The sequence below is a fragment of the Heterodontus francisci genome, chromosome 11 (genome assembly GCF_036365525.1).
Source record: "Heterodontus francisci isolate sHetFra1 chromosome 11, sHetFra1.hap1, whole genome shotgun sequence".
Lineage (NCBI taxonomy): Eukaryota > Metazoa > Chordata > Chondrichthyes > Heterodontiformes > Heterodontidae > Heterodontus > Heterodontus francisci.
The window spans coordinates 26,049,303-26,070,463 of record NC_090381.1 but is presented as its reverse complement, the minus strand read 5'-3'; the positions used below and the strand labels follow the sequence as shown (position 1 = coordinate 26,070,463).

The 21,161-nt window shown below is 47.0% G+C and overlaps 1 protein-coding gene across 3 annotated transcripts in view; it reads right to left on the bottom strand.

The window, feature by feature from the left end:
• Window positions 1–303: 303 nt before the first annotated feature.
• The window catches only part of ankmy1 (ankyrin repeat and MYND domain containing 1), a 140,376-nt gene continuing 119,518 nt past the window's right edge, over window positions 304–21,161 (bottom strand). For 2 of the 3 annotated variants that reach the window (XM_068041357.1, XM_068041358.1), the window contains 2 exons: window positions 3,318–3,478; window positions 304–514 (listed from right to left, as the gene is read on the bottom strand). In XM_068041357.1, the coding sequence (XP_067897458.1) occupies window positions 357–514; window positions 3,318–3,478 (319 nt within the window). In that variant the 3' untranslated portion in view covers window positions 304–356. The remainder of the gene's footprint in view (window positions 515–3,317; window positions 3,479–21,161) is intronic. The other variant, XM_068041359.1, reaches the window with a different exon arrangement.

Below are 21,161 nucleotides of genomic sequence, written 5' to 3'. Positions count from 1 at the left end.
TTTGACATATTACATGAAAGTCCCCATTGAGTGGAACAGCCTGAAACCTTACGCCATTCTATGGGAGTGCTTGATGAGACAGTAGAGAAAACTTCATTTTCCATCTATTTTGTCCCATAACTTATCTGAAAGTGTTTGGTGTGACATGGCAAAGAGAGTTTTAGTCCATGAAAATTCTGGCCTAGGACTGCTTAACATTGACATTTGTCCAAATTCCCTGTATGGACACCCCTCGCCATAAAAATGCTTAGAACCACCATCCCCCCCAACCCCCACCACCCGACCACCCCCCCAACACCCACATAAAAAACAGTGTGAAAATAAACATAGAGAAGCGCAGTAGATCGAAGATCACTTTAATTATAGCTGTAGTTGTCCAGTTCTACAGATGATGACGATGAAAGGCTCCAATTCATTGCATCTTCTCCCAATAACCCTCTTCCCTCTGTTCCCTCTGTTCCCACTGTTCCCTCCAATCCCTCTAGCTCATCTTTCCTCTTTTTGGGAGCACGACCTGGAAACCGAGAGAGATTTCATCAGCACATACTGCATGTTAAGGATAAGAAATGGCAATTTGCCCATCGAAGCTCAACCCTCCAGCACCCTTGCTCTCCCATCAGAGTCCATCCCTCCAGTACCCTAGCTCTCCCATCAGAGTCCATCCCTCCAGTACCCTAGCTCTCCCATCAGAGCCCAGCTTCTCTTATTGAAACCCAATCTTCTAATACCCTAACTCGCTCATTGAAGCCGATCCTTCTAAATTCTAAATCATCCATCAAACCCCATGCCAATAATACCCGTCTGTTACCCTAGCTCTTCATTAAAGCTCATGCTTTTAGTACCCCATCTGTCTCATCAAAGCCTATCCCTCTGGTATCCCAAATCTCCCATCAAAGCCCATTTCCCTGGTAGCCTAACTCTCCCATCAAAGTTCATGCCTCCAGTACCCCAATTGTCCCATCAAATCCGACTTCTCTAGTGTCCTAACTCTCCCATTGAAGCCCACTCTCTAATACCTTAACTTTCCCATAAAAGCCCATTTCTCTGGGGATCCCAATTCTCCAAACTATCTGCATTTTGAATATCCCCGAGTTCTTGTTTCTACTCAGATCTGTAGATTATTCTTTACTTTCCAATACCTTTTTCAAACTTACTTTCCATTTATTTAAGTAATATATAATATAATGTTCTGAGTTTACTTTGTTTACTGTTAAAAGCACATCTTTGTGTTAGTTAACAACCAACTGCACTCTTTTACACTTGTTCTCGGGATGTGGGTGACACTGGCAAGGAGGCATTTGTTACCCACCCCTGAGAGGGTGGTTCTAGGCCTTTATCCAATCTGCTATTGATATCAGTGGGATAGAAAACACTTCAGTAGGTATGAATATTTGTAGTACCAGTGGCATGAAACCAGGTGCCGCTTTATTTTATACAGTCATACAAAACAGTTCCGTGAAGAGGTTTTAAATGAAGGGAAGTCGGTCAAAGGCTGGAATTTTACAGCTCCCGAAGAGTGGACTGGTGGCAGGGGCGGGTGTAAAATTGAGTGGGAGGTGGGGGGGCGGGGGGGAGGGTGGGGGGTGCGCCGTTCCTGACCCCATCCCTCCCCTGCTGCAATTTTATGTGGGGCGGCAGAGGCGAGAAACAGCCCACACACCCCAGGCCTCTCAAGGCCCTTAAGTGGCAAATTAACTGCCACTTCAGGGCCTTCTCCCACCACCACGAGTATTTTATCCTCGGCGGCCGGGTAGCTAAGGCCCCAAGGACCCAGCCTGGTGAAACCAAGCAGCCTTCTTGCAGGCTGGGGACAGGGGGCGCTCCTGCTCAGACACCCTGTGCTCCACCGAGGGCTGCCCCCAAAGCCCCAACTGCCCCCAGTGCACAACACTTCCTCCCCCCACCCCAACCGACCCCCTTTACCTCACCAGGGCCCGGCCAATTGTCCCTGGCGAGGCCCCAAAAACATACCTGAGCTCTGGGGCCATCATTTTTGTTGCCTCCGATGGCTGGGTGTGGTTCCAGCAGTGGCTACCGCTCCCAATGGTGCTGCTGGGACTAAGAACTGGCCGGCAGCTCCATTCGGCAGGACGTCCTGCCTCAAGGAGGTGGAAGTCCCGCCCAAGACCACTTAAGGGCCTGGGGAGCGAAAAATCGTGGCCTGGCTCCCCAGGTCCAGCGGAGGCAGGCTTGCCTTTTTGGTCGGTGTGTGGGGCCTCCTGCCCAACGTAAAATTCCAGCCAATGTTTCATAACAGCGGCCAGACAAGTAATTCTAACGCGGGCTTTCAGGAATGTCACCAAGGTAAATTGTTCATTTTATTCAGGAGAACCTACAATTCACTATTGAGAAAGCAGCTTCACTCTGCAACCTCATTGGAGCACTGTGACAGGAGATGAAAGGCAGCATTGTTTGTCAAATGGAAATGATTACCTGATCTGAACAATGCATCTCATGCATTCAATTAGTAGAACTTAAAGAACAATTTAGGCAGTTGGGAGCTTAAAGAGGCAGGGATCTGCATAGTCTTGAATTTAATATTTGAATACATGCCGGCAGAGTAGCAATTGTCCCAAGGCATTGCAATAATCTAACACAGCGGATGATTGCAATTGACCTGCTGCATCAGACTTCTCCAAGTCTGGTGTGCCTGCAGTGCTCAAGTCTGATAGCTTTGCATTAAAAGATGGGAAATGTTTTGTCTGTGTGGAGTGATGGGCTTGTGGTGTAAACATCTGTATATTGTGTATGCTTTAAAACAGTGGGCGTTTAACTGAGTTAATGTGGTCCGAGTGGAAATATGGAGGTTGAAAAAGGGTACATACAATTAAAGGTGTTCATACATTTAGGCAACATTAATTTTATCCCCTTAATTACCTTTTTTTATGCTATAAATCTTGAATTTTCTAATTTTTCATTATAGCCGATTCCCTTTGCACTGGGATCTGGGGTGGAGATCACATCATACAAGAGGTAGGCAATGACTAATTTAAGTCATGTTCAATGCAGTCTCCTGGACTAGTTAGAGGGATTGGAGAGGAATTTTCCACCCCTTTATCTAATAGCAGACATGCTTTCAGTACGGTAGACCCTCATCAGTGGTCAATGATTCCTCTGTAATGATAGCCATGCTCTCTTTAGTCTTCCTCAGATATATATGGCCTGACTGATAGGTTTCCTAAAGTGCCTGAACTATAAAGGACAGCTTTGTCCTTGGTGCTCAGGTTGTGCTGTTTAAGTGCACTCAAATTACTGGGCTCACATTGCTGATCTGGCAGGGCTGTCAAAGACATTACCTAACAAGCACATACTGTTACCTTTTGATACATAGCACTCATCCTTGTGATACTCATTCCAAGCTGTCATCTTACAGGCCTTGCTGCAGTAGTACACCTCCTTACATCGGGTGCATGTGATCAGCCGAACCCCTACCGAGCGGCCACAGTAGTAACAGAATTTGAATTTGAACAGCTGTCTCCTGTTAAACCGGGCAGAAGAACAGAAATCCTATTAGTCAAGGGAGAGGGTCTGGAATGGAGAGTTGACGTTAGGGCTGGATTCTTCCTCCAGGTGCCTTCTGCTTCTATGAGGTATGTCACAGTGGACTTGTGCCCATTTTCCTGGGGAAGTGTTTGTAAAAAGATGCCTGCATGCCTTGTCCCTGCCGTTATGTGGGTGTTAGGCTGGGCCGGACATGCACTGCGACACCGGTAAGAGCGAGAGCCAGCATTCAAATGTCAAAGCAGGGCCCCAAAGACATGGGGTGTTCTAGATCAGGGATGGGGTCAACGGGGGATGGTGGAGGTTGGTGGGCAGAAGAGAAGGGGGAGAATTCTCACCGCAATGCCCCCTCCCTCCAGAAGAGGTAGAGGCAGGCGTTTGGCAGCTGCTTTGGGATATGCTGCATCTCCTCTCCAGGGGATTGGTGGCATGTCAGTTGTGAGCTAGGGAAGTCAGGCTCTTTCTCCACTCAGAACTCACCCCCCCTCCCCCAACCCCTGCTGCGGTTCTAATAATGTGGCAGGGAATGCAAGGGTCGTATGCTCTAATAGAGGAAACATCCAACCCTAAATAGCTCAAGGATACAGACAGATACTGTAACCATGAAGGTGTTGCTCCCTCCTGAGGATGACTTTTGCCAGGGTTAATGTTCTGAGTTCCTTTGGTACCTCACTCATGTTTCCACTCTTCCTGTGACACACTTACCTGTGTAAAAGTGTTGACTAGCTATTCAGCAACGTGGGCCGCCAGCCTCAACACCGATTCTGTTCTTACCCAACACTCAGAAACATGCTCATTCCAGTTGGGTAGCAATGAGGAACTGGCTGATTTTCACCCATCCCCCTCCCCCCAGCTTGAGGTCAATTGTAGCATCTCTACTGTCACTCTCGCTGAGTTCATCTAATTCAACAGGGACCAGGGATCAAACCCCATGTCTTCCCAAAGTCTATTGTCTAATTTCACATGGGCTCAATCCAACTCCTACCCTTTCATCATATTGAGAAATAGGTTGAGCAGATTTGCTCAGTGGACACCGAACAAGTGGGAGTGACCTCGATAATGGCCTAAACCGGCTAAACGTTTAGGGATCTTTGCAACCAGCAGAGAGATAAAGAGAGAAGGTTTTCATCCCTTCAGTCAGAGCTGCAATTGGAAAGCAGGCCAGTGAGGTGGAAGTGTTCCAACCACTTTGCACTGCTCAGTCTTCTAAAGGGGAGTTTTGCCAAGAGTTTTGTTTGACTTAAGCAAACAGTTCACGATGTATCAGTTACCGGGAGCAGGAGGTCTTCGTGTCACAAGTATAAACTGGGATACTTTTATTGAGCTGTTCTTCTTCGAAATAATGCTGTGGGATCCTTTACGTCCACGCAAGAAGACAAACGGGCCCTTAATGTAATGTTTCAGCTGCAAGACGGCACCTCCGATAGTGCAGCAAAAATTGTAGGAAGCTGGCAAAGACCAAGGATGCAAAGGAGCTCCACACTCTGTGGCCCTGGAAAAGAAATGGTTATTGAAGGAAATCATGTGGTAAGTCTATGGGTATAGGGAGGAGGAAGCAAGTGGAGGATGGTGAATTTGAAGCTTAGAAAGAAATAGAGTTCAGACTACTGACCACAGTAGTGTGGATAAGAAAAGAGAGATTACCACAGAGAAAGTGGTTCAAGCTATAGGTGACTATCGTTCTGACTGAAGGGATGAAAACCTTCTGTCAAGGTTCATCCTGCACAGGGTACACAAGAAGCATTAGAAGAGCCTCCCCAGATATGGGACAGGATTTAAACCTTTACTGAACGATCTCACAACTACGATCAATGGGTTTTTATTAGGTAAGGGTATCAAGGGATATGGAGCAAAGACAGGTAAATGGGGTTGAGGTGCAGATCAGCCACGATCCAATTGAATAATGAGGGCGGCCCGAGAAGTTGAATGACCTACTCGTGTTTTTAATGTTCCTGTGTTCCTCCTAGACCTTTACAAAGAGTTAAGAATTCTGTGGAAATGAAAAACAAAATTAAGGTTTTTAAAGGTATTTTTAGCATGGCATTGCCACTGCTGAATCCCCCATTGTCGTCATCCTGGGGGTTACCATTCACCAGGAAATGAACTGGACCAGCCATACACGTACTATGCTTACAACAGCAGGTCAGAGGCTGGGAATTCTGCAGCGAGTAACTCACCTCTTGACTCCCCAAAGCCTGTCCACCATCTACAAGGCACAAGTCAGGAGTGTGATGAAATACTCTCCACTTGCCTGGATGGGTGCAGCTCCAACAACACTCAAGAAGCTCGACACCATCCAGGACTAAGCAGCCCGCTTGATTGGCACCCCATCCATCGCCTTCAACATTCAGTCCCTCCACCACCGACGCACAGTGGCAGCAGTGTGTACCATCTACAAGATGCACTGCAGCAACTCACCAAGGCTCCTTCAACAGCACCTTCCAAACCCTCAATCTCTACCACTTAGAAGGATAAGGGCAGCAGATGCCTGGAACACCACCACCTGCAAGTTCCCCTCCAAGCCACACACCATTCTGTTTTGGAACTATATCAGCGTCGCTGGGTCAAAATCCTGGAACTCCCTTCCTAAAAGCACTGTGTGTGTACCTACCCTACATGGAGTGCAGCGGTTCAAGAAGGCAGCTCACCACCACCTTCTCAAGGGCGATTAGGGATGGGCAGTAAATGCTGGCCTTGCCAGTGATCACATGAACGAATAAAAAAATGGTCAAACCATCAAAGATGAGGTGACAGATAATGATTGAACTTGCGAGAGAGATGCTCTGAAAAATTGGAAGAAACAAATTTTTTTTTATCCTTATTGAAGGACACAGAGCTGATCAAGCAGTAACAATTCATGCCTAGCCCTGAGCAGGGAATGAAATTGTGAGTGCTGGAGTTTGCCGGGGTCATCGGGACCCCAACACTGCGTACAATTCCGGGTTGGGAACTCAGAAAAGGCTGTGGTGGGACATTGCTCGCAATTAAGAAGCTGCCTCCAGGAGCCCCGTCCAATTAAGGATGCCCCTGGCGGACCATTGAAGTGGGAGCCCCAAACAGGGGCCTGCTGCGATATCCAACTGGCAGCCTCTCTGGGAGAGGTGGCTACTGCTGAGGCAGGCAGGAGACTTCGAGGGCACCTCAAAATGGAGGGGCTCTCTGCAGGATTATAAAAAGTTAAAAATTCCTCATGGCCATAGTTGTCAGGCCATTAGTGTGAAGGGGAAACCTTCCAAAGGATGGCTGGCTCACCACATCCCAGCAGATCTGTGCTGGGATGACTTAGAGCAAGTGTCAAAGGCACCCAGAGCCTGCTGCCTTGAGGCCACCTCCAATTCAATTCTGGGCTCTGGTTGCAGCGGGGGGTCCATCTGCTGTCGGGAAGATCCTGGTGGTGATGGCATCTCTCCCCATTTGGCCCAATAGTGGGCTAGTTTGGTTTTGAGCACCGAGAGGGTGCTGGGAGGGTAGCTTCTGCTGCGCTCACCCTGCCTCTGGTGAGATTGCTTGGAGACGGGAATGCATCGGGGAACCGACCAGATGTGCTACTTTCCGATTTGGCTCCCAGTCCCGCCTCCTAGTCTGCCTCCGCAGGCCCAAGGAAATTCAGCCCATAGAATGGAATCATCAGCAAAAGAGTCTGTGAGTGAGTCATCAGCAGCAGCAAACAATAGGATATAAGAAGAAGGCTGATCCCCATGTATATGGATTTGGTTGGAGGTCACCTGATGGTGAGTTGTTCACAGGTGTGCAAGAGCAGAGATCCTGTCATACAGGTTGAGGTCATCAAAAGCAATGGAAGATAATTTATTGAAGCATTTAAGTGCAGAGTTTGAGTTGTGTAGCCGAGGTGACAAGAACACCAATACAACTGTCCTGCTGAAATCTATATGGCCAATTGTAGATTCTTAAAGCTTCCAAGGAATATTTAAGAATTAGCATCAACTTCCATAGCTTCAGAAGATAGTAACTGTTTAAAAAATTATTTCACGGGATGTGGGCTTCGCTGGCTAGGCCAGCATTTACTGCCCATCCCTAATTGTCCTTGAGAAGGTGGTAGTGTTCCCATGCATCTACTGCCTTTCTAGGTGGTAGAGGTCACAGGTCGAAGGAGCCTTGGTGAGTTGCTGCAGTGCATCTTGTAGATGGTACACACTGCTGCCAGTGTGTGTCAGTGGTGGAGGGAGTGAATATTGAAGGTGGTAGATGGGGTGCCAATCAAGTGGGCTGCTTTGTCCTGGATGGTGTCGAGCATCCTGAGTGTTGTTGGAGCCGCACTCATCCTGGCAAGTGGGGATTATTCCATCACACACCTGATTTGTGCCTTGAGGGTGGTAGATAGGCACAGGGGAGACAGGAGGTTAGTTACTCACCACAGAATTCCCAGCCTCTGACCTGCTCCTGTAGCTCACTGGTCCAGTTCATTTTATGGTCAATGGTGACCCCCAGGATGTTGATAATGGGGGATTCAGTGATGGTAATGCCATTGAATGTCAACAGGAGATAGCTGGATTCTTTCTTGTTGGGGATGGTCATTGCCTGGCACTTGTGTGGCACAAATGTATCTTGCCACTCATCAGTCCAAGCCTGAAAACTGTCCAGGTCATGGACATGGGCTGCTTCAGTATCTGAGGAGTCGTGAATGGTGCTGAACATTGTGCAATCATCGGTGAACATCCCCACTTCTAACCTTTATGATTGAAGGAAGGTCATTGATGAAGCAGCTGAAGATGGTTGGGCCTAGGACTGTACCCTGAGGAACTCCTGCAGTGATGTCCAGGGACTGAGATGATTGACCTCCAACAACCACAACCATCTTCCTTTGTGCTAGGTATGACTATAACCAGTGGAGAGTTTTCTTCTTGAATCCCATTGACTCCGGTTTTGCTAGGGCTCCTTGATGCCACACTCAGTCAAAGGCTGCCTTGATGTCAAAGGCAATCACTCTCACCTCACCTCTGGAGTTCAGCTCTTTTGTCTATGTTTGGACTAAGGCTGTAATGAGGTCAGGAACTGAGTGGCCCTGGTGGAACCCATACTGAGCATCAGTGAGCAGGTTATTGATGAGTAAGTGCTGCTTGATAGCACTGTCAATGACACCTTCCATCACTTTGCTGATGATCGAGAGTAGACTGACGGGGCGGTAATTGGCCGGGGTGGATTTGCCCTGCTTTTTGTGTACAGGACATGCCTGGGCAACTTTCCACATTACTGTACTGTTGTAGCTATACTGGAACAGCTTGGCTAGGGGCGCGGCAAGTTCTGGAGAACAGGTCTTCAGTACTATTGCCGAAATATTTTGAAGGCCCATAGTCTTTGCAGTATCCAGTGCCTTCAGCCGTTTTTTGATATCACGTGGAGTGAATTGAATTGGCTGAAGACTGGCATCTGTGATACTGGGAACCTCAGGGGGAGGCAAAGATGGATCATCCACTCTGCACCTCTGGCTGAAGATGGATGCAAATGCCCCTTGTCTTTTGCACTGGTGTGCTGGGCTTCCCCCACCATTGAGGATTGGAATACCCTATCAATTGTTTAAAATTGTCCACCACTATTCACGACTAGATGTGGCAGGACTGCACAGCTTAGATCTAATCCATTGGATGTGGGATTGTTTAGCTCTGTTTATCACATGCTGCTTACCCTGTTTGGCATGCAAGTAATCCTGCGTCATAGCTTCACCAGGCTGACACCTCATTTTTAGGTATGCCTGGTGCTGCTCCTGGCATGCCCTCCTGCACTCTTCATTGAACCAGGGTTGGTTCCCCTGGCTTGATGGTAATGGTAGAGTGGGGGATCAGCCGCGCTGTGAGATTACAGATTGTGGTTGAATGTAATTCTACTGCTGATGATGGCCCACAGCACCTCATGGATGCCCAGTTTTGAGTTGCTAGATCTGTTTGAAATCTAATGGCACACAACGCGATGGAGGGTACTGTCATGCTAGGCCCCCACCTGCCAAGAATGAGGCACATTAATTTTGTCATGAATATTGATTTTAAACTGGAGTGAAGAAAGGACTTGTTAAACAGATCAGCCCTGATTGGAAAAGATATTTGCATATTAACAGAGAGTGATTGGAAGGACAAAGGATCATTCTCTTACACATTCAACCCACAATGGACCTTGATAACCAGGTATTGTGTGTAAGAGGAGCATTCCAGGTCCTGCTAAGATAATACAATCCACAGACTCAAGACGTGGTCAGAACAGTTAGTCACATGACTATCTTGCTTGGCAACCTGGGGTTTTCTGAATTGTACAAACAGTTTGAACTGAGAGTGTCTGTTTGCTCCTGGATTGAGAAGATCCCTCCTGTCTGCTCCCATCTCTTTCTCACAATCCACTGAAGACACATGAAACCCAAGCGACAAAAGTCTCCGACAGCGAACAAGGTTTAAGAAGAATACTGGGCCTCAACAAAAAGCAAGATGCACCTACAATCAAGGACTCTAGAGTGAGCTCGAAGAACCATAACAAAAACTCTTCAGATATTGCCTCAAACTTTTCACTTTATTTTTCTTCTGCTCTTTTCTGTCTCTATTTGCATGTGTGTATCATATACACATGCTAGCGTGGGCATGTTGTATAGCCATAGGTGTCAACTGAATTAGAGTTTAAGTTTAATAAATGTCAACTTTTCTTCTTTAAACCTAAGAAAGCCTTATAATTGGAAAGCAGTGAACAAGGATTCACCAAGGGGGCACTAAAAAAACAAGATATTTTAAAAATCAAACCCTGTTACAGTGAGACCAGGTGAAGGCTGAGAGGGATCCCTAGACCCCTTTCTCACCTGGTCATAACAGTATCCTCAATGTGGAGATGGGACTTTGTTTACACAAGGACTATGTGGGGGTGGTCATTCCTACCAATACTATCATGGACAGATGCATCTGTGACAGGTAGATTGGTGAGGACAAGGTCAAGTGAGTTTTTCCCTCTTGTTGGTTCCCTCATGACCTGCTGCAGACCGAGTCTAGCAGCTATGTCCTTTAGGACTCAGCCAGCTTGGTCAGTCATGGTGCTACCGAGCCACTCTTGGTGATGGACATTGAAGTTCCCCACCCAGAGTACATTCTGCATCCTTGCCACTGTCAGTGCTTCCTCCAAGTGGTGTTCAACATGGAGCAGCAATGATTCATCAACTGAGGGAGGGTAGTATGTGGTAATCAGCAGGAGGTTTCCTTGCCCATGTTTAATCTGATGCCATGAGACTTCATGGGGTCCAGAGTTAATGATGAGGACTCCCATCGCAATTCCCTCCCAATTGTATACCACTGTGCCGCCACCTCTGGTGGGTCTGTCCTGCCGGTGGGACAGGACGTAGCCGGGGATGGTGATGGTAGTGTCCAGGACATTGTCTGTAAGGTATGATTCCGTAAGTATGACAATGTCAGCCTATTTCGTGTCTAGACTGTTGGACAGCTCTCCCAATTTTGACACAAACCCCCAGATGTTAGTAAAAAGGAGAACTTTTCAAGCTCGACAGGGCTGGGTTTGCTGTTGTCGTTTACCAGGTGGCCCATCTGGTTTCATTTCTTTTAGACTTTTCTCTAGCACTTTTGTACCAACTGAATGGTTTGCTAGGCCATTTCAGTGATCATTTAAGAGTCATCCCCATTGCTGTGGGTTTGGAGTCAGGCCAGACCAGGTTAGGATGGCAGATTATCTTCCTAAAAGGACATTAGTGGACCAGATGGGTTTTTATGACAACCGTTTCATGGCCACCATAACTGAGACTAGCTTTGTTTTAATTCCAGATTTATTCATTGAATTTAAATTCAACCAGCTACCATGGTGGGATTTGAACTCGTGTCTGCATAGCATTAGCCTGGGCCTCTGCCTTGCTAGTCCCGTGACATTACCACTATACCATTGCCTCCCCCTACTTAAGGGGAACCTGAGCAAATTTCCAAGAAGGAATGTAGAGTGGGAGTGGGAGAGATGATATAGGACAGTGGCTAATTTGGAGGTAAACATGTAGACAAGATGATGGAAACTATCAGAACCAGAGTCCAGGCTGTAGATGATCCGACAGCCCCACTGTGGATAAAATCTAACGTTGGGTGCCACGGTCAAACAGAGAGGACTGATAGAGAGAGATTTCTCTCACGCGATCAATAAGATTAGAGTTGAAGGAGAAATAAGAGTCAAAATGTTTTCAGTTCAGATGAAGTGGCAACTGCCCATGGACAGAAGAGTGGTGGAAAGGAAAAATCTGTATGTTACAAGAGTTAGTTTTGGTAAGGGACCAAAAAGAGCTGGAGGAAGTTGAAAGACAGCACTTGGTGCTATTTTCAATAAGGTGGAATTTTGCAGCAAAAGCAATAGATTTACAGAAGTCACAAACAAAGATAAGACAGTTTCTGGAAAGTCTTCAGGTCAATCAGGATACCAAGTCATAGAGTCATTACAGAACAGAGGAGGCTATTTGGTCCATCAGGTCCATGCCAACTCTCTGTAGAGCAATCCAATCAAATTGCCATCAGCAGAATCTATGCTGATTTTTCAATTGGTGCCTCATATGTTGACCATGGTTGCTTGACTGTACAAGTGCAACATTTGCTTTTTAGGGTATGTGTTGGTCTTTTATTCTACTAAATACTTTATTGAATACCTCCCTCTTGTTTTGCTGTTGGTTTATCTGTCAACAGCTCAGCTCAGAATGGGTTCCCCTTATATCTCATTTCTTCGAAGTCAGCCTTATTTATGTTGAAAAATTTGGTTAGTGTGGACAGTAAGCTGTTTAGGGCTCAGGTGCCTCAAAGGTGAAGTGCCTACTACAGAATGTTCAGATGCCATTATTCAAGAAGGGTAGCAGGGATAGACCAGGTAATTACAGGCCGGTGACTCTGACATCAGTGGTTGGGAAAATATTGGAAAAAGTTCTGAGGGACAGGATTAATCTCCACTTGGAGAGGCAGGGATTAATCAAGGATAGTCAGCATGGCTTTGTCAGGGGCAGATCATGTCCAACTAACTTGATTGAATTTTTTGAGGAGGTGACTAGATGTGTAGATGAGGGTAAAGCAGTTGATGTAGTCTACATGGACTTCAGTAAGGCTTTAAATAAGGTCCCGCATGGGAGATTGATTAAGAAGGTAAGAGCCCATGGGATCCAGGGCAATTTGGCAAATTGGATCCAAAATTGGCTTCGTGGCAGGAGGCAGAGGGTGATGGTCGAGGGTTGTTTTTACGATTGGAAGCCTGTGACCAGTGGTGTACCACAGGGATTGGCGCTGGGACCCGTGCTGTTTGTAGCGTACATTAATGATTTAGACGTGAATATAGGAGGTATGATAAGTAAGTTCGCAGATGACACGAAAATTGATGGTGTCGTAAATAGTGAGGAGGAAAACCTTAGATTACAGGACGATATAGATGGGCTGGTAAGATGGGCGGAGCAATGGCAAATGGAATTTAATCCTGAGAAGTGTGAGGTGATGCATTTTTGGGAGGACTAACAAGGCAAGGGAATATAAAATGGATGGTTGGACCCGAGGAAGTACAAAAGGTCAGAGGGTCCTTGGTGTACTTGTCCATAGATCACTGAAGGCAGCAGCACGGGTAGATAAGGTGGTTAGGAAGGCATATGGGATACTTGCCTTTATTAGCCGAGGCATAGAATATAAGAGCAAGGAGGTTATGATGGAGCTGTATAAAACGCTAGTTAGGCCACAGCTAGAGTACTTTGTACAGTTCTGGGCACCACACTATAGGAAGGATGTGATTGCACTGGAGAGGGTGCAGAGGAGATTCACCAGGATGTTGCCTGGGATGGAGCATTTCAGCTATGAAGAGAGACTAAAAAGACTCGGGTTGTTTTCCTTGGAGCAGAGAAGGCTGAGGGGGGACATGATTGAGGTATACAAAATTATGAAGGGCATTGATAGGTTAGATAGGAAGAGACTTTTTCCCTCAGCAGAGGGGTCAATAACCAGGGGGCATAGATTTAAGGTAAGGAGCATGAGGTTCAGAGGCGATTTGAGGAAAAATGTTTTCACCCAGAGGGTGGTTGGAATCTGGAACACACTGGCTGAAGGGGTGGTAGAGGCAGGAACCCTCACAACACTTAAGAAGTATTTAGATGAGCACTTGAAACGTCATAACATACAAGGCTACGGGCCAAGTGCTGGAAAATGGGATTAGCATAATTAGGTGCTTGATGGCCGGCACAGACACGATGGGCCTGTTTCTGTGTTGTATAACTCTATGACTCTATGAGAACTAAGTCAATCTCTGTTTCAGAGTCAATTATCCCAGGCATTACCCAGACAGGTTCTGTAAGACAGGCTGGATCATTGATGGAATCAGGAGGTCTAGATCTGGGGATTGAGATTCTTTCCAACCTGTTCCAGATAACCCTGCAAACCAATGGCCTAATGGACATGGTGATCCTGACTGGGTAGGCGTCAGGAAGCTTACTGGTGTTCTGTTAAAACACCCACTGTGCCCCTGCTCACCCTTGAATGTGCCTAAGCCTTGGTACCGTCAGCCTACACCTAAACTCTCTGAACTTCGGTAAGTGAGATTGAGAGGGCAGAGTTTGCACAGAAAGTCGATCTGAGTGATTTTCTCAGTAACTTGGCTTGAATGTGAAGGGCTTCAAGATTCTTGGCTGATTTGGGAAGGCAAAGCAAAAGCAGAACTCTGCATTAGTGCTGGCCTGTTCAATGGAGGCTGTAGGAGCCATGGCTGACAAGAATCACTGAAGCCACCAAAAATGGTGATTTCAGAATGATAGCGACAGGTTTGTTTGAGGAAACACTGAATGGTTCTGTGAGGTTTGAGGTTAGGAGACTGTGAGAGACTGAGTGAGGCGTGGGAGAGAGATGTGAAGGAGCCCCATGTATTTTACAATGTGAATTTGATTGCTGTCATTAAAAATCAGTATGGGGAAAACAGACTGCCTTATTTAGAAAGCATCTGATCAAAATGTCTGCCGAATGGAGTCAGAGATTGGTGTAAAGATGGTAATCACTTGGTGCAAGCGGGGAAGAAAAAGGATATTGATTTTTTTTGCTAATTCTCAGTAGAGAGTCAAGTGATTGAAGATTAGAACTTTATGTTTCAAAGGAAGAGAATTTAACTGATTCTACCAGTTGCAGTTAAATGATGAATCTCCTTTCTAATCTCTTTATGTACCCAACCCTCAAGCCCAAACCTGCCTCCGGATCTGCTGATTCCTGCACAGTCAGTCATTCTTGTCTTTATCTAATTTTTGCTGATTTTGTGCCATGAACAGGATAGCTTCTCCTGTGCCAGCCCCAGAGACAAGGCACCTGCCATTACCAGACTTAGCCTTTACCCTGCTTCTCCCATTCCCCAGGGTCCACTGTGGCTCCCAGCTGCTGGTATGACATCTGCTGCTTATCGACCGTGTGGGGCGGCACAGTGGCGCAGTGGTTAGCACCGCAGCCTCACAGCTCCAGCGACCCGGGTTCAATTCTGGGTACTGCCTGTGTGGAGTTTGCAAGTTCTCCCTGTGTCTGCGTGGGTTTTCTCCGGGTGCTCCGGTTTCCTCCCGCAAGCCAAAAGACTTGCAGGTTGGTAGGTAAATTGGCCATTATAAATTGCCCCTGGTATAGGTAGGTGGTAGGGAAATATAGGGACAGGTGGGGATGTGGTAGGAATATGGGATTAGTGTAGGATTAGTATAAATGGGTGGTTGATGGTCGGCACAGACTCGGTGGGCCGAAGGGCCTGTTTCAGTGCTGTATCTCTAAAACTAAAAACTAAAACTAAAACAACTAAAAAACTCCTGGAGTGAAAGTGACATAAACAGCAGCAAATTGTGTAAAATGTACAAAGTCATGTCAATTGGATCACATTCTAATGCAGCTGGCTGCAAACTGGTACAGAAACTCGACCTGAAAGCTTAACAGGATGCAAAATGGTTTGCTCATTTTTTCTGATCGGTTAGCCAACTTCATGCTCCTTAAACAGGCACAACCAATTGGTAAATCTACCCTGGTGTGTTTTTTGTGCTTATTGGCTCAGGTGCAACAAGAGAGAGAGAAACTTAGTTTCAAAGGGTCTTGTTTGTGAAAAAATAGACTTTCAAGGGTACACGTGAACACTTAATTCTGTTGTTAATTCTTTAAATTTTAACTTGAATATTTCTGTATACCTTAGGAACTTTCAAATTTAAATTCAATTGTCAGTATAATGGGAAGAATCCCTGTGGACAGTTGTGCTTCGTCACCCCTTAAACAATGCTGCTCACCTGTTGTGCGATGTGGTGCACCCTCTCTCTCTCTCTTACTCTGTGTGTCACTCTCTCTCACTCAGTGAGTCACTCTCTCACTCACTGAGCCACTCTCTCTCAGAGTAAGTCATTCTCTCTCTCTCTCTTTCATTGTGTCACTATCATTCAGTGTGTCAATCTCTCTCACTCAGTGCGTCACTCTCTCTCACTCAGTGTGTAACTCTCCCTCAGTGTGAGACTCCCTCTCAGTATGTCACTCCCTCTCAGTGTGTCACTCTCTCTCCCAGTGTGTCACTCTCTCACTCAGTGTGTCACTCTCTCACTCAGTGTGTCACTCTCTCTCTGTGTCTCACACTGTCTGTGTCACTCCCTTTCACTCATTGTGTCACTCTCTCTACACTCAGTGTGTCACTCTCAGTGCGTCAATCTCCCTGAGTGTCACTCTCTCTCTCTGTCACTCTCACTCAGTGTATTGCTCTTTTTCACTCAGTGTGTCACCTTTCTCACTGTGTCACTCTCTTTCTCTCTCTGTGTGCCACTCTCTCTCATTGTGTCAATCCTCCTCACTCAGTGTTTCACTGTCACTCAGTGTGATACTCTCTCTCCCTCTCAGTGTGTCACTCTCTCTCACTGTGTCAATCTTCCTCACTCAGAGTATCACTTTCTCTCACTCAGTGTGTCACTCTCTCACACAGTGTGCCACTCTCTCTCACTCAGTGTATCATTCACTCTCACTCAGTGTGTCACTCTCTCGCACTCAGTGTGTTACTTTCTCAATCAGTGTGTCTCTCTCACTCAGTCTGTGTGTCACTCTCACTCAGTGCGTTACTTTCTCACTCCGTGTGTCAATCTGTCACTCAGCGTGTCACTCTCTCTCACTCAGTGTGTCACTCTCTCACTCAGTGTGTCACTCTCTCACTCAGTGTGTCACCCACTTTCACTCCATCTGTCACTATCTCTCACTCCATGTGTCACTCTCTCTCACTCAGCGTGTCACTCTCTCTCACTCAGCGTGTCACTCTCTCTCACTCAGCGTGTCACTCTCACTCACTCACTGTCACTCTCACTCACTCACTGTCACTCTCACTCTGTGTATTGCTCTTTTCCACTCTGTGTGTCACTCTCTCTCACTGTGTCACTCTCTTTCTCTCTCTGTGTGCCACTCTCTCTCCCTCTCAGTGTGTCACACTCTCTCACTCAGTGTGTCACTCTCTCTCACCCAGTGTGTCACTCTCTCTCACCCAGTGTGTCACTCTCTCTCCCTCTCAGTGTGTTACTCTCTCTCAATGTGTCAATCTTCCACACTCAGTGTATCACTTTCTCTCACTCAGTGTGTCACCCTTTCACACTCAGTGTCTTACTTTCTCACTCCGTGTGTCACTCTCTCTCACTCAGTGTGTCACTGTCACACAGTGTGTTACTCTCTCTCCCTCTCAGTGTGTTACTCTCTCTCAATGTGTCAATCTTCCACACTCAGTGTATCACTTTCTCTCACTCAGTGTGTCACTCTCTCTCACTCAGTGTGTCACTCTCTCTCACCCAGTGTGTCACTGTCACACAGTGTGTTACTCTCTCTCCCTCTCAGTGTGTTACTCTCTCTCAATGTGTCAATCTTCCACACTCAGTGTATCACTTTCTCTCACTCAGTGTGTCACCCTCTCACACTCAGTGTCTTACTTTCTCACTCCGTGTGTCACTCTCCCTCAGTGTCTCACTCTCGCTCACTCAGCGTATCACTCTCTCTCGTTTGTCACTCACTCAGTGTGTCACTCTCACTCACTCAGTGTGTTACTTTCTCACTCAGTGTGTCACTCTCTCTCACTTCGTGTGTTTCTTTGTCACTCCGTGTGTCACTCTCACTCACACTGGGTGTCACTCACTCACACTCAGTGTGTTACTTTCTCACTCCGTGTGTCACCCTCTCTCACACTAAGTGTGTCACTGTTACTCAGTGTGTCACTGTCACTCAGTGTGTTACTCTCTCTCGAAATGTCACTCTCCCTCACTCAGTGTATCATTTTCTCTCACTCAGTGTGTTACTTTGTCACTGTGTGTCACTGTCACGCAGTGTGTCACTCTCTCTCACTCAGGGTGTCACTGTCTCTCAGTTTGTCACTCTCACACAGTGTGTCACTCGCACTCACTCAGTGTGTTACTTTCCCACTCCGTGTGTCACTCTCTCTCACTTCGTCTGTTTCTTTGTCACTCCGTGTGTCACTCACTCTCACTCTGAGTGTCACTCTCTCACACTCAGTGTGTTACTTTCTCACTTTGTGTGTCTCTCTCACTCAGGATGTCTCTTTCACTCAGCGTGTCACTCTCTCTCACTCAGCGTGTCACTCTCTCTCACTCAGCGTGTCTCTCTCTCTCACTCAGCGTGTCACTCTCTCTCACTCAGCGTGTCACTCTCTCTCACTCAGCGTGTCACTCTCTCTCACTCAGCGTGTCACTCTCACTCAGTGTATTGCTATTTTTCATTCAGTGCGTCTCACGCTCCCACTCAGTGTGTCACTCTCACTCAGTGTGTCACTCTCACTCAGCGTGTCACTCTCTCTCACTCAGCGTGTCTCTCCCTCTCACTCAGCGTGTCTCTCTCCCTCACTCAGCCTGTCTCTTTCACTCAATGTATTGCTAGTTTTCATTCAGTGCGTCTCACGCTCCCACTCAGTGTGTCACTCTCACTCAGTGTATCTCTCTCACTCAGTGTGTCACTCTCACTCAGTGTGTCACTCTCACTCAGTGTATCACTCTCACTTGGTGTGTCATTCTCTCTCACTCAATGTGTTACTTTCTCACTCAGTGTGTCACTCTCACTCAGTGTGCCCCCCTCAATCAGTGCCTCACTCTCTCCCACTCAGTGTGTTACTTTGTCACTGTGTGTCACTGTCATTCAGCGTGTCACTCTCTCTCACTCAGCGTGTCTCTCTCTCTCACTCAGCGTGTCACTCTCTCTCACTCAGCGTGTCTCTCTCTCTCATTCAGCGTGTCTCTCTCACTCAGTGTATTGCTATTTTTCATTCAGTGCGTCTCACGCTCCCACTCAGTGTGTCACTCTCACTCAATGTATCTCTCTCACTCAGTGTGTCACTCTCACTCAGTGTATCACTCTCACTCGGTGTGTCATTCTCTCTCACTCAATGTGTTACTTTCTCACTCAGTGTGTCACTCTCACTCAGTGTGCCCCCCTCAATCAGTGCCTCACTCTCTCCCACTCAGTGTGTTACTTTGTCACTGTGTGTCACTCTCACTCAGCGTGTCACTCTCTCTCACTCAGCGTGTCTCTCTCTCTCACTCAGCGTGTCACTCTCTCTCACTCAGCGTGTCACTCTCTCTCACTCAGCGTGTCTCTCTCTCTCACTCAGTGTATTGCTATTTTTCAATCAGTGTGTCTCACACTCCCACTCAGTGTGTCTCTCTCACTCAGTGTGTCTCTCTCACTCAGTGTGTCTCTCTCACTCAGTGTGTCACTCTCACTCAGTGTAACTCTCTCACTCAGTGTAACTCTCTCACTCAGTGTGTCACTCTCTCATTCAATGTGTTACTTTCTCACTCAGTGTGTCACTCTCACTCAGTGTGCCCCCCTCAATCAGTGCCTCACTCTCTCTCACTCAGTGTGTTACTTTGTCACTGTGTGTCACTCTCACTCAGTGTGTCACTCTCTCTCACTCAAGGTGTCACTGTCTCAGTTTGTCACTCTCTCTCACTCAGCATGTCTCTCTCTCTCACTCAGCATGTCTCTCTCTCTCACTCAGCGTGTCACTCTCTCTCACTCAGCGTGTCTCTCTCTCTCACTCAGCGTGTCTCTCTCTCTCACTCAGCGTGTCTCTCTCTCTCACTCAGCGTGTCTCTCTCACTCAGTGTATTGCTATTTTTCATTCAGTGCGTCTCACGCTCCCACTCAGTGTGTCACTCTCACTCAATGTATCTCTCTCACTCAGTGTATCACTCTCACTCGGTGTGTCATTCTCTCCCACTCAGTGTGTTACTTTGTCACTGTGTGTCACTCTCACTCAGCGTGTCTCTCTCTCACTCAGCGTGTCTCTCTCTCTCACTCAGCGTGTCACTCTCTCTCACTCAGCGTGTCACTCTCTCTCACTCAGTGTATTGCTATTTTTCATTCAGTGTGTCTCACGCTCCCACTCAGTGTGTCACACTCACTCAGTGTATCTCTCTCACTCAGTGTGTCTCTCTCACTCAGTGTGTCTCTCTCACTCAGTGTAACTCTCTCACTCAGTGTAACTCTCTCACTCAGTGTGTCACTCTCTCATTCAATGTGTTACTTTCTCACTCAGTGTGTCACTCTCACTCAGTGTGCCCCCCTCAATCAGTGCCTCACTCTCTCTCACTCAGTGTGCTACTTTGTCACTGTGTGTCACTCTCACTCAGTGTGTCACTCTCTCTCACTCAAGGTGTCACTGTCTCAGTTTGTCACTCTCACTCAGTGTGTCACTCTCACTCACTCAGTGTGTTATTTTCACACTCCGTGTGTCACTCTCTCTCACTTCGTGTGTTTCTTTGTCACTCCGTGTGTCACTCTCACTCTGTGTGCCACTCACTCTCACTCACTCTGGGTGTCACTCTCACACTCAGTGTGTTACTTTCTCACTCAGTGTGTCACTCTCACGCACACAGTGTGTTACTTTCTCACTCCGTGTGTCACCCTCTCTCACACTGAGTGTGTCAATCTCACTCAGTGTATCTCTCTCACTCAGTGTGTCACTCTCACTCAGTGTGTCACTCTCACTCAGTGTGTCACTCTCTCACTCAGTGTGTCACTCTCACTCAGTGTGTCACTCTCACTCAGTGTGTCACTCTCACTCACTCAGTGTGTCACTCTCTCACACTCAGTGTGTTACTCTATCTCAGTCAGTGTGTTATTTTCTCACTTTGTGTGTCACTCTCTCTCACTCAATGTGTCTCTCTCACTCAGTGTGTCACTCTCTCTCACTCAGCGTGTCACTCTCTCTCACTCAGCGTGTCACTCTCTCTCACTCAGTGTATTGCTATTTTTCATTCAGTGTGTCTCACGCTCCCACTCAGTGTGTCACACTCACTCAGTGTATCTCTCTCACTCAGTGTATCTCTCTCACTCAGTGTGTCTCTCTCACTCAGTGTGTCTCTCTCACTCAGTGTAACTCTCTCACTCAGTGTAACTCTCTCACTCAGTGTAACTCTCTCACTCAGTGTGTCACTCTCTCATTCAATGTGTTACTTTCTCACTCAGTGTGTCACTCTCACTCAGTGTGCCCCCCTCAATCAGTGCCTCACTCTCTCTCACTCAGTGTGTTACTTTGTCACTGTGTGTCACTCTCACTCAGTGTGTCACTCTCTCTCACTCAAGGTGTCACTGTCTCAGTTTGTCACTCTCACTCAGTGTGTCACTCTCACTCACTCAGTGTGTTATTTTCACACTCCGTGTGTCACTCTCTCTCACTTCGTGTGTTTCTTTGTC